General features: G+C 40.7%; 1 protein-coding gene across 4 annotated transcripts in view; it reads right to left on the minus strand.

The window, feature by feature from the left end:
- Positions 1-18,704, minus strand: part of GOLIM4 (golgi integral membrane protein 4) — an 84,295-nt gene that overhangs the window by 20,212 nt on the left and 45,379 nt on the right. For 2 of the 4 annotated variants that reach the window (XM_080807715.1, XM_080807714.1), the window contains exons 2-7: positions 11,509-11,583; positions 10,302-10,351; positions 8,925-8,978; positions 7,455-7,605; positions 3,492-3,574; positions 2,887-2,970 (exon numbers count right to left, since the gene is read on the minus strand). In XM_080807715.1, coding sequence (XP_080663841.1) covers positions 2,887-2,970; positions 3,492-3,574; positions 7,455-7,605; positions 8,925-8,978; positions 10,302-10,351; positions 11,509-11,583 — 497 coding nt within the window. The remainder of the gene's footprint in view (positions 1-2,886; positions 2,971-3,491; positions 3,575-7,454; positions 7,606-8,924; positions 8,979-10,301; positions 10,352-11,508; positions 11,584-18,704) is intronic. The other 2 variants (XM_080807717.1, XM_080807716.1) reach the window with 1 other exon arrangement.

Here is an 18,704-nt window from a genome sequence, read left to right on the forward strand (position 1 = left end):
CTACATAAACACATACGAAAAACACAGAAATCTCTTCTGGACAAGTTTCCCAGCCAGTGGGCACAGCAGAGCGGTGAGTGGAGGCTAGAATCCAGCTGGTACTCCCACCGCCCCAGTCGTGCACTCTTCCACCCCAGCAAAGGGGGGGCATTTTTTTATCCAATTCACACAAAGGTGCAGTAGTTTTCTTGCTAAATCTGTCTCAGAGGCATTCATCCTTGCAGTTTGTATAAAGGTATGCCATATGGCTAATAGTGGCCCTTATCCCAGAAATCTATCAAAACATCTGCAAACCAACTTTGGTGGTCAAAGAAAATTTTTTTAAAAAGACATCCACATAGTGATACTTTTTTTTTTTTTTTTTTTTTAAGATTTTATTTATTTATTTGACAGACAGATCACAAGTAGGCAGAGAGGCAGGCAGAGAGAGAAGGGAGGAAGCAGGCTCCCTGCTGAGCAGAGAGCCCAATGCGGGGCTCGATCCCAGGACGCTGGGATCATGACCTGAGCCGAAAGCAGAGGCTTTAACCCACTGAGCCACCCAGGTGCCCCCCACATAGTGATACTTTTAAGAAATATTTCTTCCTTCTCCTCCTCCTAGATATATATTTGAAAGCAGTTGTGCTGCAGTACTCAAATATTAGTGTGCCCTGAGAGTCCCAGAAGGATCGTGTTAAAAGTGCAATCTCCTGGGCCCCCACCCTAGAAATGATCACTTAGTAGGTGTGGGGCAAGGCCACACAGTTACACAGGTAACTGTGATGCAGGAAAGTCTCCAAAAACACCAGCTGAAGAGTTACACATGGCCGTGATATCAAGAGGACTTAAACTCTAAGCTCCGTTCTGGTCGCTGAACTTGGGCCAGCTATTTTATTTCCCCTCGACCTCCTTTTATTTAGTTACAAAAAGGACACAATGTAATATAATTCAGTAGACTGTGAACGTTAAATAACGTTAAATCTTATGATGATCCCTGACACACTATAAACTCAAATTGTATTCTGTTCTTTTTTTTTTCTTTAAGATTTTATTTATTTTTTTCTTTAAGATTTTATTTATTTGTCAGAGAGAGAACACAAGCAAGGGAAGGGGCAGGCAGAGGGAGAAGCAGGCTCCCCGTGAGCAAGGAGCCAGATGTAGGGCTCGATCTGAGAACCCTGGGATCATGACCTAAGTTGAAGGCAGATACTTAACCGACTGAGCCACCCAGGCGTCCCTCTATTCTGTTCTTGCTGTCCCCTCACTCAACTACACTTATAAATTGGGTTGTCAGGCACCTGGGTGGCTCAGTCAGTTGAACATCCAACTCTTGGTTTCGGCTCAGGTCACGATCTTGGGGTCGTGATGTTGTGCCCCACGTCAGGCTCCGTGCTCAGCTCAGAGTCTGCTAGAGATTGTCTCTCTCCCTCTCCCTCTGCCCCTTCCACCATGCACGCGCACTCTCTCACTCTCTCTCAAATAAATAAATCTTTAAAAAAAAATCAGGATGTCAAGTCAAAGTCTCATAAGATGATTTACATAAGAAATGTAGACACTTGAAGCAGCATTTCTTTTCTAAGGAGATCCAGGGAAAAGTATTAATAGAGGGATCTGAGTACTACACCTAGTTCTGGCAGAATGATTTAAAGGGGGTGGTGGGCAGGCCAACTTGAGCCCCTTCTCAAACCAGCAGAAAATATTTTTAAAGAAATACTACACATAAGTTACATTAATAAAATCTTTTTCTATTGCAAAATCTTGTCTGTAAAACTGCCAGTGTGCTTACTACAGAATTTGGTTTTGGTCATCAAATGCACTATTTTACTTACATTTCTCTGGATTTTCACACTGTTGCTTAGATTAATATTTGAGGCCATGACAGCACACAGAATATTCAAATTGGTTTGTCGCATTTTTCAGCATGAAAAACAGTCTCAAATAAAGTAATATTTGGTAAAAATTTTATAAAGAAGGTTTTAAATGAAATGATCTCTTAAAGTCAATTTAATTTGTGCACCTGTAAAAAATTACCACACAGCTACAGTTTCATAGGGATACTCAATGGCTACCTTAAAAAGGAGTCCCACAAACACAGATTCTACAGTCTATGAGATGGGTCGGGGCCCAGCGTGTTCTACTTTTTATAATTTTACAAAGACAAAAAAATTACACATGGTCTCCCGGTAAGACAGATAGCTGGTTTTCCTCTTAATTCCTCCAACTGAAAAAAAGTACAAACCTAGTGACTAAGCTAGCCATTCCTGTTTGTTTGCTTCTTCTAGAAAGCTGTAAAACACAGTATGGTATCGTTCATTTGTACATTCAATAAATAACTCCTGAGGGCCTGCTCTGTGCCAGGGAGTGTTCTAGGCTTTGAAAAACGGAATTTACGACTCATTTTCCCTTCTCCACTGACATGAGATCTCTTATTTTCTGTAATTTGGCCAAGAACACATAAGGCTAGTCCTAAAAAGAGTGTGTGTAGGTTGGGATACGGAAGCAAGGGAGGGAGGGATGGAAGAAAAAGTCTGACAATAATTTGTTTGGTAGCTTGCATCATAAAATCCTACAGATCCCATAAGAATCACCACAGGTCAGAGAGTGGCAGAAGACCATATATAAGGATTAATTACTGTGATTTAAACAAGCGTTTGACCATTGCATGTAGGGGCTGGTGGAGGGTATAGACAGTCATGGGTACCACACTACCAGTGCAAAAAAATAATCAAAACCTTATTTTATAGTCTCTTGATTGAATTTTGAAAGCATGCATCATCTTCAGGATCAGGAGAGCTCTGTCCTAAGAACTTACTGCAGATTGGCTTGTAAGAGACTACATGCATAAAGAAATTCGGAAATGTTAAGCAGATTGTAACGAGAACCGATAGAGGCTGCTACCCTTCTAACCTGTGCAGCAGCTAGCGCACTCTTGTGGTCTTCCAAAGTCACTACAAGTTGTTCATGCTCGGAGAGTAAATTCTTATGTTGCTGCTACACAAAAAAGAATTTTACATGTTGAGATTTAACATTCTAAGACAGATTCTTCTTCGGCTGACAGTGGTATGAGCACCCAAACGTAGTTTTCTTGCCTGCTTGTTCGCTGTTCTTGAAGCACTTGCTAAGTGTAAAAATCATTGTAGAGAGAAGACGATAAGGTAGATTCTGAAATCTAAAACGAGCTTTCTAAACATCATAATCCCTTACAATGAAATCAAAACTAAAGGAACAAATACTTCGTTATTAATAAACCTTTGTAAATAAAAAGCTTATTAAAATCCAACCATCTAGCCAAAGAATCACTTTGGTACTAATGAAAATGTTTGGATTTTCAGACCATCTTCTAGCTTCTAACACAGATGCGGTAAAAGTAGTGGGCACACTCCAGGTTTATGCAAAGCCCAAAATAACAATGTGGGTTTGTAATGCAGGTCAATTAGGGAATGACTCGTAAAGCTGTTCTACAAAGTAAAGCAGGGCAATACCAAGCAGTCAAATGCCAGGTTTTGTTTTACCTTGACGTCTTGGAGCTGTGTATGCATGTCCTGGTGTGCCTTCCGGAGTTGTCTATTCTCTTCCCTCAAATTGTACACGGTTTCTATTTGTGGGGGAGAAAAAAATCATGCATAAAGCCTTTAGATTTTTCTGGCTTCTGATTCTATTATTTTCATATCTAAACGTTCACACAACTATTTTTAGGATTTGTTTTGAACTTTGACAGTATTGTATGCCATCTCAAGAAAAATTCTATTATTTTGGGATGTGACATGGATTCAGCTTGCCATTCTAATACGATCTGGTTCGGCAGTTTAAATACTTTCAAGGAAGCTACACACAGTGCAGAAGTTAAGGATTTCTAGTTACTCAGGAGTTAAAAATGAAGTATTTCTGTAGTAAGCAAGTCTTCAGGAATAAAATGTAACAGGTGGGGATGGAGTAAGACTTGAGTCTCTCCACAAATTAAAAAGAAAGTTAACAAAAAGTACATACCCTATTTCTCATAGCATGAATAATTTCCAGAGACCCCAAAAGTATTTTAATTACAAAGACAACTCAAGAAACAAAGAGACAGAGAGAAACCTCATTTACCTGCTTAAAAATTCTCAGTATATTTTCTTTCTCCTACCACTGAGTTCTTGCCTGATACAAATTCCCCTCCCCACAGCAACAGGACAGTTCTTTCCAGGGCAGCAATGTGAGGTTGTAGCTGTCTGAGAAAAGTCCTATAATCTCTTTAATCTCAAGCCTACTATTCAGGGAACAGCCTCAGTGACTTAAAGATTCCAGGCTCACCTCTCCCACCCTCTTGGTGAATTTCTTACTTTCGCTGTATCTGTACATTAGATGTTATAAACTGACAGTCCTGGGGCTAAATCCAACTCACATCCCCCGGCCCCTGCAGTGTTGGCCTGTGAGGAGTTTTCCACGTATGAATAGTTGGCACCATTTAAAAATCAAGGATCTGGGTTTACTAAGACCTGGCAACATGAGGCCAGTTCTCACGTGACAAGACTCAGCAGAAGGTGAATGGTGGCAGGTGACAACATAATTCATTTTTCAGTGGGAGACACTTTTGAAAGTGAAAGGGGAGGCTGTTAATGATGCTGAGACAGCAGGTCTGAGTCTGCACTGTGCTGGGCAAGCTGTCCCTGAGGGGCAGTCACCCCCAGCAGACAAAACCCTAGCTCTCCAGTGTGGTACTCAGCACTGAAGTGAAGTGCCCGTCGCCGTCTCTCACCACATTTTCTGTCCATTTTTATGCCTTTATCGTCCCTGCCTCACCCCTGAGCTCTGGATGGCTAACTGGGTGTAGGGGGAGAGGTCGAGAATAAGGTGACCTAACTCAAAGGTCAAAATAGGACACCACTGGCAATCCAAGAGGACTGTCAGTGTACTGTTGGCTGGATGGGGCTTCTCACATACACATGCACACACACACCACACACGCATATACATACGGGCATACACATAGACACATACACATGTACGCACACACAGATACCCAAACTGCTAGCTTCTAAAAGAGTTTCAGATCATAAACCTAATGGCAGTTGCTTCTGTGCCTTAACTGTATTGCTTTGAGTAAGTTATTTAACTTTATAAAGCCTCAGTTTCTCCCTTTGTTAAATTAGGCTTAACACAATGCCTAGCTTACAGGTTGTTATGAGAATTAAAATAAAATAACTACATGAAGAGTTTCACCTGATACTAGCACAAGGTAAACATTTGTTGAGTGTCAGCTATTATTATAACAGAAATGAAAAGAATAATTATTTAAGCTTCTACGTGACCAGTTTATCTCCCAGGAATTCTAAATTCTCTCCTGGTATCACATTTAACTTGACCAGAGAGACTACCTGGATTATATGTCTGAGTTGCCACCACTGACCTGCATCCATCACCATACATTTAACTTACCGTCCGAAGCTTTTATCAAAGATCAGAATCAAACAAAGGTGCCGATGGAGAAACTGCTCATAAAATTGTCATCAAAAGCATTGTCACACCCTATTGTTTAAGGCCTCTGAAAAATTTCTTCCAAAAATCAACTGATACCAGAAATACTCTCCCCTCTCGCCTCTTCTCTTTCTTCCCCTTTGTCTGTTTCTCCCTCCTGTGCCCCACACACAGGGTAGGTATGTTCCCTTTCTGATGATAAGAGCCCCATAACTTATTGCCTTTCCCTTTCTGTCCTGGTTGCCAGAAAGTTCAGACCAGGTTATGAGGCTTAAATTATTTTAGTATGCAGAACTCACATGCTTGTGTCCTCCTATCTTCCATGGTTCTGATTTATTACTTCTACATATAATTTGTTAAAATTTTACAAATTTTGTATATTTTCTTTCTCCTACCACTGAGTTCTTGCCTGATACAAATTCCCCTCCCCACAGCAACAGGACAGTTCTTTCCAGGGCAGCAATGTGAGGCTGTAGCTGTCTGAGAAAAGTCCTTGGCTTCAAAGAAAGGACTATAGAGTAGACATAAGAAAACATGCTTTATACTTCCTTTGTGACGATGTTTCTGTTTGTTATCTTAATGACCCCCACTGTCTGCCAGATCACCAACAGCCAACCAACGTCCCTGCATGTCTACAGCTCTTGCCTAGACATGCCAAGACCACCTTAACCCTTTGTAATCTGCCTCAATGGCTACTCAACTCTTGGGTGCCTTTTTGTCATAACTTATTACTTGAAAATACTTATAGACAAAACCGCACATAAAAGTACAGAGAAGATCAAAGTACTTGTCACTCTGCTTCCTCCCATGATGATATTTTATATAAAATCAAAATACTGTTTGGCACAGTAGAATTAAGTGAACCACAGACCTCCCTTGGATTTCACCGTTGTTTTCACAAGCATCATGTGACTTTTTAAACCAATTCTCACACTTCAAACCTATTTAGCACCTGACTAGGTGACTGCAGAGTATTTTTCTTTTTCAGAATTTGCATACATTCAGAGTGATACAATTTGTTTCGTAATACTATGAAAACACCTAGGGCACCTGCGTGGCTCAGTGGGTTAAAGCCTCTGCCTTTGGCTCAGGTCATGATCCCAAGGTCCTGGGATAGAGCCCCGCATTGGGCTCTCTGCTCAGCAGGGAGTCTGCTTCCTCCCCTCTCTCTGCCTGCCTCTCTGCCTACTTGTGATCTCTGTCAAATAAATAAATAAAAATCTTTATAAAAAATACTATGAAAATACCTCAAGCTTACACTGATCCTGAGTCAGCAACTGTCCTAGCTGCTTTACATAAAATTATTTAATCCTCGCACCAACCCTATGAAATTGGTAACTTTTGGGGGGGGTTATTCATTTATTTATTAAATAATTTTTTTTATTAACATATAATGTATTATTAGCTCCAGAGGTACATGTCTGTGAATCGCCAGGTTTACACACTTCACAGCACTCACCATAGAGTTGATAACTTTTTATGAGTATCCCAGTTCTACAGATGATGACCAGGAGGCCTGTGGTGATCATACCATTTGTCCATGTCATGTAACTAGTAACTGAAGAGGCCAGGGGTCACCAGGGCAGTCTGACTCTGGATCCTGGGCTTTTCAGAGCTACTACTAGTGATCAACAGGTAGTTTCTTTGGCCCCTCGGAGATCAGGAAATGCATGGGGTGACCTTGATCACTCATCACACTGAATGCGGAGCACTGAGGGCATTTTGTGAATTGGGGTCAGAGATACTAAATATCTTACAACACATGTAAAATGAGAACTGTCTTGCCCAGTGTGGCCAATGTGCCCCATTGAGAAACACCAAGTATTCTATTCCGTTTCCTAAACAAAACCCAAGGGATAAGGATAATTGTGAAACGTTACAAAGAAGTAAGTGGCAGGTAAAGCACCGACTTGGAAATGTGAATCCAGCGTCATGCAAACAAACCCAATTCTACTGCTTTACTGAATCATTAAACTGAGTAGTTATTTCCATATGAACTAGCTAATCAGACTTCCAAGTACCTTTTAGCTTAGAAAGTTCTTGCTCTTTCTCTTGCTGTAGCTGCAGGTACTTCTGCTTATGGTCATTAAACGTCCTACTGAAGTCTTCTCCTTGTTTGCGATGTTCCTCCTCCAAGTCGCTGTGCTGTTTCTTCAGCTCCTCGTGTTGACTCTGCAAAGATGAGAACCTGAGCAGAGATGTACATTCTCTAAATTATACCACAGAATCTACAGACTTTCTCTCTCAAGAAAGAACAGACGAAGCAGGAGGCTCTGTTTTCCTTGGGTTGCTTTTAATTGGGGCAGCTCCCCTCCATTTCCCTTACATTCAAATCAAGGGTTTGGGATCATGGCCAAAAACAATTTTCCCCTTCATTTTGATTGTCGGTAAAAACAACAAGAAGTTAGAACTTATCCATGGGAGATGGAAAGGGGAAGGATTGGGGAGACTCCCAGCAGCTCAAATTGCTGTGGAGACAAGGTAAAGCTAACAGAAAAATTACCCCTCCACAGCTATTCCAGACTTCCTCTTTCATTCTGATGTTTTCCCAGCAACACTTTTTATTTCCTTTCTTTAATTTTCAGGCTTCCTGGTAATCCAGTTTAAAAAAAAGAAAAAGACTTCTTTCCCTTTGGGGGAAGTAATACACATTGTTTATGGAATGATTCTTATTTACATTACTCCTAGTCATAATATGACACTGAAATCACAATCTAGGTATATCCCACAGTCCCCAAATGCTAATGTTAAAGGATGGTCTGCTTTAATCCATGCACTGCTTTCTTGATACCAGGAAAGATTCTGGCTTCAATGAAAAGCACTCGCTCTCCTGATACAGGAGGAAAGACAACACCAGATGAAAAGCGAGGCGGGCAAGGGAGGGAGGTTGGAGGCATGGAGATCATGGCAGGGTTTGCCTGCTGCACAACACGCCTGATGGCATCCACTCCTCTCTTCTATCTTGACAGAAATCATGAATCTCTCCCTTCCACTCTCCCTCTCTTTCTAAGTCTTCTTGACACACAATAATGAGTTTTACCCAAGAACCAAGGAAGGAGAATCTTTAAATATAAATCGTGTTCCTTTGGTAGGTAAAAGGACACATTCAATATTAGTAACATGAAGGAGGCGTTTAATCGTTCTACTGCCTCCAATGTTCCTAAGATAAAAGAAACATCTAAGGAAAACCACTGTGAGAAACTGAGCAAGCAAACACAAACAAAAAAGCCTTAAAGGATAAAGAGAAGAATAAAATTAAAAATTCTGTGACCAGAGAGACTGATTTACAAGAAAATGTAAAACACGCTAAGATTGTTGAAATTGGGTGGTAAGATGAGGGAACATTACAATTCTACGTCATTTTTAGTGAAATATAACTTTACTGTATCATCCTACCACATAAATCAACTTTCTGTAAGCTTTCCTTAATCACTTGAGTTACTTAACTCTTTCATTCATTCATTCATAAAGAACAACTTTAAATTACTCACTTTCAACATCTGATGTTGCACATTCAACGCACTGTATCTACTATTGGAATCTTGCTGTAAATGGAAAAGAAAATAGTAAACAAAAAGATAACGAATCTAGCTCTCTTGCTAAACATATCTTAAAGCACTTAACAGAAGAATTCCATTTATTTCACTTATATAAGCTACAATGAATTCTATGCTTGAACCACGATGTCTCTGTGGCCATCTCTTTATTTAATGGCAGGAATGAAGCCTTAACATTCCTGTAAGCTTGCTAGAGTTTAGTAAAGAAAAAGCAAGACATGGGATCGTACAACAACGGTGTAGCAGGGGCCCTGGAAATGATTTACTTCCCCTCTCGAGAAGAGCTAATAAGGCTCTTTGCACAAGGAACTTGTCCTGAGATAGTCACTGTGCATGGCTGATAGATACACTGTGCCCAGTGCTCCGAGGGGACGTGGGGGTAAACTGACTAGGTCCAGGCTCCACTCCAAGCTTTGCAAGGCTTAAGAAAGGGGAGAGAAAGGGTGCTTTCCCTTCCCTGTGCTTCAGTGGATAAGGAATTCTCCATATATCACCTTACCCAAATAAGACTCCCATTTCACGTAGTGAAGAGACAGAGAAAGGATAAAGAATAAGCCAAGGGCAAACATTTCCTCTAGTAGCAGAGCCAGGACTGAAACGAGCCTAAGCCATGCTCCGGTGGTATAGGTATGAGCCCCAGCTGAACATCCTGACATGTGGACCCCATGGACCCCACACACATCCATAGTCCTGGGCAAGCCATTAGCAGTCTGTGCACAAGACACCCAACCATCTTCTCCCCTTGCTGGGTCATCTACCTGATGTGCCATAACCCCTGCTTTGGCTCCAGCACAAGCACACCTACAACCAGTTGTTTCTTCCATTTTTTACAATTTCTAAAATGAACTGCATTTTTGCTCTGTTACTTTATTTTATTGCTTTACTCTTTTACTTTACAAAGAAGCTACATTATGAAATGCAAACAGAAAGCATACAGTTTTAGCTGGGGCTTTTGGAGGAGGGAAGAGTTGAAAGCTGACAGCCTCCCAGCTCTCAGAGGAACTGACTCTTCTCAGTTTTAATACCCCCAAAATGTTAGTGTTTCATTCAACTAATGGTTACATATTTTCTTAGAGTAAGAGAAAAATTTGCTTTTCTCCAGTTAATTTGGACTGTGAGAGTAACACTGCAGGATTTTTTGGGCAGCAATAAATACATATGGCAGTGTGTGTGTGTGTGTGTGTGTGTGTGTATTTCAGCCCTACAGTCCCAATGATCAACATAGTTTTTTTTTTACAACAAAAAGATTTTACAACTATTACTTCCCTCTCCTTTTCATAAAATAATTGAGGAAAAAAATCCAAAACTTACCCTTCCTTTATTTAGTGTTTCTTGGGCCTCTAACTTATAAACAAGAAAATCTGAAAATAAAAAGTGGAGAAAATTGAGTGTAATTAACTCATTCATATCTTGAATAAAGAAAATATACATTTTAACGAAATAATTAAAAATGAATTTAGAATGTGTACTCTGATTAACTCTCCTTGAAATTGAGAAAAAAAAAAAAGGCACATCTAAAGACAGAGATGATTTACTGGTATCCACTAGATGGCATGCTGAAATCACTCAGGACTTGAAAAGAGCCCTCAAACCATGGAAACCATCTTTAATGCTCTTAAAGCTTTATTATCCACTAGATGGCTCTATAAAATCACTCTGCATTTAAAGACAAGGAAAATCCAAATCCTATCAAAGTATTTTAATGATGTTAAACTCCTATCCTTCATACAGGTTTAATCCAAGGGTCAGTAAAACATCCTAACCCATACTGCCCTCCCCTTTCCCCTCCTTCTACCCCACACCAACATAATTAAACAGAATACCTAATTTATATTTCCTCACATGATTTCACAAAACATGAGCAAATAAATAAAAATAAGAAGGTGGATCATTTCAAATCACATGCTGCATAAAGCCTATGCTAGATACTAATTTTTCACATGGAACCAATCAGCTGTGCCAATAAAAGCCTTCACAAGATGAAAACAAGTATGTAACTTAAGAGATACCATACCAAAAAAAAAAAAAAAAAAAAAAGAGTCGCCATACAATGTGATCAATTTATTATGTTGTAAATGCACATATCTGTATGTATGTATGTATGTATCTATGGGTGTGTGTGTGTATATGAACATATAAAATCTGTCATATGCCAGACAACACATGCTGTTACTTCCTGGCTCTTTATGGGCAGAACTTTCAGGCATGAGTAACATATGTGTGTAATATTCAGATGAAAAGCTGTTTATTTCTGATACAATATGTGTAACCAGTAACGTAAACTACCTCAAGGCGGCACACTGAATGAAAGATTCGGAATCCAGTCTTGAGCAGAAATTACTGTGTTGTACGATGCATAATATAGTGCTTGACTTTCTCTGTCTACCTATAAAGTGACTTAGAGTTGATTTGAGAAATTTGTTAACAACAACAACAAAAAAAACAGTAAAGCTAGCATACAATGTTTCAAAGGGGAGCATGATAAAAAACAAAGAACACAAACTGCATTTATATTTACCTTCCTTTGCTTTCTTATGTTCAAGTCTTTCCTTTTGCAAGGATTTCTCTAATCTTGATCTGTGTTCATACACAACTGAAAGAAAAAAGTTAAAATTTGTCTGCAAATAATTAGAAATTCTAAAGTAAAACTAGTATCAATTTTCAACACGGGGGGAACAATACTTTAAAGTCTTCACAAATAAAATAAAAATGCGTGCATTTATAAGTTCCATATTCTGGGTAAAAACAGCCACAAATGACAAGTCTGAGCTGACTGCTGCACAGTCCACTCCTTCACAGAAGCAATACTCTGAAAGAATGTTCCCTCCTTCCACCTCCTTTGCCAGCTCCTTCTCAAAACCTTCTCTGTGAGGTTCCATGTCTTTTGTTGGGCAAATGTGTCCACTCTCTTCACTTCCACCACCGTTTGCACCGCAGTCAGCCCCACATCCATATTTCTAACTCCCACCTCTCTCTTAGGTATTACAACAGCATTTCCTAAAGACTCTGGGGTTTTTCCACCTACATATCCCATGAGTACTGCCAAGTCCACATGATCTGAGCCGGAACTAAGGCTGCTGGACCCGTGAGAAAACCTCAGCAACCCTACTGGCATGAAAGATGGTGCATTCCACATCAGGGAAAACACCATGAGAGAGCCACAGAATGAAGTGGGGAGGGACTCAAAGAGAACTTATGAAGGTCAGGTTCACATCTGCCATGGCAAGACGCCAGTGGCAAACTGATGCCATGCTGTCAGACTTTCCTGTCCTCGGTTATCCCCACCTGCCCTGTCTACACGGAAGAAGCCAGTGTTGCCTGGTGAGCAGAGAGGAAGTGTGGATGTCATGGGGGAAAACAGGGAGGAGGAGGAGCTTATCATATCTCTCTTCCCCACCTCAGGCTGCACATCTACACCAAATAGGAGCTGGTAGAGTGGGAAAAGCTCTGCCTTTGAAAGAATAAAATAATAAAATAGGCATTTTATTTATATAATAAAATGTATGCATATGGACTAAACCAGATGTAATACTTACTAGACCGAGACTGTGTTTATGGATAAAAGTTATTAATACTTTTTTTTTTTTTTTCTAATCTGAGAGAAGTCAAGAAGTATCCAAGACTGTGTAAAGATTTCATTCCAGGACAGAAAGCCCAGCCTCACAGAGTGGTTTGTAAAAGGCAAAGAAGGGGGAAAAGGGCAAAAACTGAATTCCTGAGGTGTGCTTTGAGTCCTGTTTGTGCAGCACTATGGTCACATATCATCTCATTCCTGGCCAAACTAAGCCAAAGCTGTCATTTGGTACTCCCACCAGTCTTCAGTTGCCTTTAGCTACCTAAGACAAAATTCACACATCAATCACTCACTCACCAGGTACAACACATCCAACTGCCTGACACTACTGGCCTTCCCAAAGTGCCATGGTCATAGCCATTCCCCTCCCTCACACCTGCTATAACTCCTTGCTGCTCGGAGGGATGCCCTGTCCCCCTGGCCCTTTCTCCAGGGTCACAGCTGCCAGTTACCAGCTACTGCTGTCCTCCTCCCAACATGCCCAGCATCTCCTGCGTCCTCCACCTTTTCCCCAGGCTTCATGTCTCATCTTGTCAAGCCATAGAAACCTTCTGTTTCCAGGGTTCCCTCCACAGCTACCACAGCTCCGACCTCTACTTACACTTCTGCTAACATCTCTGTGCACACCCCTCAGAATGCCTGCCACCACCCAAACTGGCATGGTGTCATCCACCGGCAGCATGTGTGCCTGTCTCAGCTTCCCCACCAGCCTTAGCCTCCCACTAGTCAACCCAACAATCCCTGCCCCAGTCCTTTCTCCACCTGGGTTCTATTTTCTTTGCCAGATGACTTCTTCCCCTGCCAGTGCTGTTACTATAAAAGATCCAATGCAACTCTGCATTTATTGAGCCCCTACTATGTATCTGGAACCACATTATGAGAAGAAATGGAAAAAAAGACACGGGCCTTGGCCACAAGCAGTTCAAGTTTAACACAGTAGATAGGTTAGGTAATTTTTTGTATAATTAGAGCTGAATACATTTAGAATAATAAAAGTATATTTAAGCCCAAGGAAAGACAAGGATGAGCTCTGGGTGGGAGAGCAGTGAGGTAATCATCAGAGGTAATCATCTCTTGGCTGGCTTTGAGAATGAAGAGCAATTTTTTTAATACTTTTTTTATTTTTTTATTAACACATAATATATTATTAGCCCCAGGAGTACAGGTCTGTGAATCGCCAGGTTTACACACTTCACAGCACTCATCATAGCACACACCCTCCCCATTGTCCATAATGGACACCACCTTTTCCTTCCTGCTCCCTCTGGCAACCCTCAGTTTGTTTTGTGAGATTAAGAGTCTCTTATGGTTTCTCTCCCTCCCGATACCATCTTGTTTCATTTATTCTTTTCCTACCCCTCAAACCCCCCACGTTGCCTCTCAACTTCTTCATATCAGGGAGATCATATGATAATTGTCTTTCTCTGATTGACTTATTTCACTAAGCATGATACCCTCTAGTTCCATCCACGTCGTCGCAAATGGCAAGATTTCATGTCTTTTGATGGCTGCATAGTATTCCATTGTGTATATATACCACTTCTTCTTTATCCATTCTGCTCTTGATGGACATTCAGGTTCTTTCCATAGTTTGGCTATTGTGGACGTTGCTGCTATAAACATTCGGGTGCACGTGCCCCTTCAGATCACTACATTTGTATCTTTAGGGTAAATACCCAGTAGTGCGATTGCTGGGACATAGGGTAGCTCTATTTTCAACTTTTTGAGGAACCTCCATGCTGTTTTCCAGAGTGGTTGCACCAGCTTGCATCCCACCAACAGTGTAGGAGGAACAGTTCCCCTTTCTCTGCATCCTCGCCAGCATCTGTCATTTTCTGACTTGTTAATTTTAGCCAGAGAGTGAAGAGCAATTTGATAGAAAAGGGTACCACAGGAGAAAGGCATTTCTGGAAGACGTCACAGGGCAAAGGCACAGAGGTCTGAAATTGGGCTGAAGGTAGCCGAACTCCAAAAAGCTTAGTTGTAAGTCCACTGATGAGAAATTATATTTTTGTCTAAATAAATCTATATGGTATATAAGTCCCTCTGCCAATTTCTAAAAGCCTATTAAAACCAAGGAGTTCCTTGAACTGGTACTAACAGTATCATCTGGAATGATGTTTGGAACAAGGTGGAGGAAAAAAAATATTAGCACTATAAGGATCTCACTAAGCCAAGCTCTAAACTGCATGCTCACAGTCTTTGAGAATTTCAGTCGGGTGGGAAAAATGTACAGGGAAACAGGTATATTACAATGCCGTCCCGATATTCCAGAGGCAACAACAGGATGCCACAGGAACACCTGAGTCCTCCCGCTGGGAGGAAATACACTCCCTGTCCTCTAACCCACTGGCAAAAGTTCCCAGGTCTGGGTGGAGGGTCATGGAAACATAAATAGGCCAGTGAAAATGGAATTTTTGTGCACGAAGTGGATATACCACAGATGATTTCATCAAGCACGTACATCATCATTCAAAGAAAGGAACAAGAAGAATAGTCGAGATCTTTTTTCCAATGGAACTGAAGTGGCAGTTGGGGTGGGGTGGGCCCAAGTTTAGCGGCTCCCAAGGAGGTCAGGACCACTAGAGAGAAATGATTCCAGCTTAGAAACATCCATGATTTTAAAAGACAGCAGCATAGTCAACAAGACAAACAGGACAGGGCTGCTCACCAACCATCGCCAGCCACCTCAGACTCCAAGCATTAAACCTTATTACGGAATGGTAATGACAGCTGGGAAATAACAGAGGGGGAACACTGCGTTTGCAAATTATAATCTGGTGAAATTCTTTACTTAATATACAGCAGCAATCACTGCAAACTTGCTGTTGCAAAGTCAGTCTTGTATGGGACTTGGTAATCAGGTAATGATTGTCTTTGCACTGGGAAGCAGAAAACTCATCAGTATTATTTCATCTTCAGTAAGAGTGGAGGGTCCACTTGATTACACCAAGTAGAGAGGGACTACAGGGGATGGGATGAGAGGGTGGGAGACAGTGCTCCATTCTCTAGTCTCTTTCCTGCAATGCAGTCAGGTAAATAACATGCCAACAGCCAGTCCAAAGTACCCACTAACCACACTGAATCACACAACTGTCTTTGACAGTTTTATGCTCCTTGGGAATTTACACACTCAACATATTAATAGCAGTGTTGTCTCAAGAGCCAGAAAATCCCAGGATACACAGTTATAAACTTTCATAAGTAACCTAAACAGATGCTACATGGTATCTACAAAGAGACGGACATGTTCGTGGATTACAGTCAAAATTCAAAGTTCTTGAGAAATCTGAGATATTCACGGATGAATAAGAAGCCATCACTAATAGCAAGATCTAAGGCATGAAGAATGTGGTTTTGCAAAGGCAGTGAAAAAAGATGTGGTAAACGGGAACAGAGGTTATACATACACACCATGAGGTAACTGTACTATGAATGTTCTCTTCCTCAGAACTGGTCAAGCCATTATTACAGCACCGTTTCCTAGTCCTGACGTAAAATAACTGAAGAATGCAGGAATGGAGTTTCAGGGTGGATGAACACGAGCGAGGGGGAGGTGAGAAAAGGGAGTGGCAGTGACTGACAGAGGTGGGAAGTGGGAGAAGCGCCGTTCCTACCTCAAGTACAGAAAGAGGAAAACGAAGCCAAAAGGAGCCTTAAAAGATAAGCTGAGGACACCACATCAGGGAAGGTGAGAGTGAAAATTCACCCTTGGAATTGCAAATTCAAGAAAGAAAGGGAGAGGGAAAGAGGCAGGCAGTAGCATAATGCTTGAGAGCACAGACTCTGGTGTCTGGATTCAAATTCCAGATCTATTCCCTATGGGGTATGCTGCTGAACTTCTCTGTACCTCCGTCTCCTGACATGGTATGTGGGAATAATGACAGTATCTATCTCTCTGGGTGGATGTCAGGGTTAAATGAGTTAATATGTGCCAAGTGCTGGCACAGAGTAAATGCTCGAAAATCCGAAAATATTGTTTTCTCCTATCTGTGGTGGCTTAAAATTGCCAGAGAAGGAATCAGAGGATTTCCGGAGCCCTTTCAACTCTACAATTAAAGCCTAATAATAATGAAGTAATTATATATATGATAGATAGATAGATAGATATACACACACACACAGTTATATATGGAGAGAGGGTAGGGGACTCGAAAAAGTAATAAAACATTAACCCCGCTTTCCTTTTTCTTAAAAATAAATTTTCCCTTAAAAAAAAAAAAAAGAATAATCAGTCCCACAGCTCCAAAACTCATAAGCCTTTTTTTTTAAATAAAAACTGAAAGATAGTAAAACAGACCAGATAGAATTTTTGTATCCCTGTAGCTTTTCTAGAAAATTTCCCTATCAACTAAACACACACATACATACACCCACACTACCCTTAATTCTTTTAACATGCATTCTCCAGGCTTTTGAGCTAGTGATTTATCTAGATAGGTTTACTGTTTCACTTAGAAGGAGGATCGCTAATCAATCCTTGTCACCTATCTCTATTTTTCTATTTATACTCTGAAGTCAAGGGCATCAGTCAAGATGAACTAATACTGCTAGAACCTCTACAACAAAAAAAGGTACATAATGAATATTCTCAAAGCACCAGACAAGTTTAAGGAAAAATAAGGACAGAAATAATGATTTAATCTTGGCATTCAAGATTTTTAATGCAGAATAACACTGCAATGGAGATAGGATTTGAATCACAAGAACCCATGAGAAAAAGATGAGAATGCGTAATACTCATCACCTCCCCTGCTTTCTGGAAAGGAGTTTAATATTTTCCATGCAGTGGAGAATGGAAAGAGGTTTTACTCCTCCTTCAAGCACTCAAGAGTTTAAAATCATGCCAACTTCCTACAGCAATTTTCCATTTTAACTCTGACTTCCTCTGAAAGTCACAAGAGAAATTAGCTGTATACATCCACTTATGGGCAAAACACATATCCATGACATTTCAGGGCAAACTGCTCCAATGCAGAATTAAAAAACAACACTCCAAAATTAGACAGAAAACACTGCTAAGTGTTTTAACACCTTAAGCCAAGGGAGGGCAATGTTTCTTTGGCAGAAGCAACAGCCCATAAAATTTTGCTTTCAGTCTTGACGATAACATAAGGTTTTAACTTTATAAAAAAACAAACAATTGTATGAAAGTCACACAATTCAACTTGTGAAAACATTGAGAATTGCAAGTACCTTTTTCACTTTACAGATTACAAAGATTAAAATGAACAAATTTGTGCTTTTGACAACTGTGGTTGAAGGTCTTTTTTTTTTTTTTTTTTTTTTTTTTTTTTTTTTTTAAAGATTTTATTTATTTATTTGACAGACAGATCACAAGTAGGCAGAGAGGCAGGCAGAGAGAGAAGGGAGGAAGCAGGCTCCCTGCTGAGCAGAGAGCCCGATGCGGGGCTCGATCCCAGGACGCTGGGATCATGACCTGAGCCGAAGGCAGCGGCTTTAACCACTGAGCCACCCAGGCGCCCCAAGGTCTTTTTTTTTTTTAAGGTTTTATTTATTTTTTTGAGAGAGACAGAGAGAACGAAGGGAAAGGGAGAGGGAAACTCAGACCTCGTGCTGAACGAGGGGACGGACGTGGGGCTCGATCTTACAACACCAAGATCATGATCATATTGATCAGAAAGTTGAGACTCATCCACTTAACTGACTGACCTACCCAGCTGCCCCTGTGGTTAAAGATTTTTAAGTAGAATAGCAAGAGGGATGACAAAAGGGAAGATATATTGAAATCACTTTAGTTTCCAGAACAGAATACTTTCGAAGATTTGTTTTGTCTTTGTTTTTAGGCCTAAAATAGCAGATATTTATTACGGCCTTTAAGAACAGTTTTCTGTTGTGGTGGAGGACAGCTGCCCCCTCTTCCGTAAATCAAGGACTTGGTAATTAATACAAAGACAACATCACAGATACAGTTTCCCAATTACCTTTCCTTCCTTCATAATTTTACCTCATAAGGAGTCTGAGAAAGAACAGAGGAGATCTCCTTGGAAAATAACCCCCATAAAACAACTAAGTAAAAGCACAAACGTGGCAACATTCTGAGGATCTCACTGGATCCTCCCTCCAGCCCCCAGGGGAGGCAAGGGCACCCTAAGGCTGTTGTCAGCATCTCAGTCTCA

The sequence above is a fragment of the Martes martes genome (genome assembly GCF_963455335.1).
Source record: "Martes martes genome assembly, chromosome: 1".
In the NCBI taxonomy this organism is placed as follows: Eukaryota; Metazoa; Chordata; class Mammalia; order Carnivora; family Mustelidae; genus Martes; species Martes martes.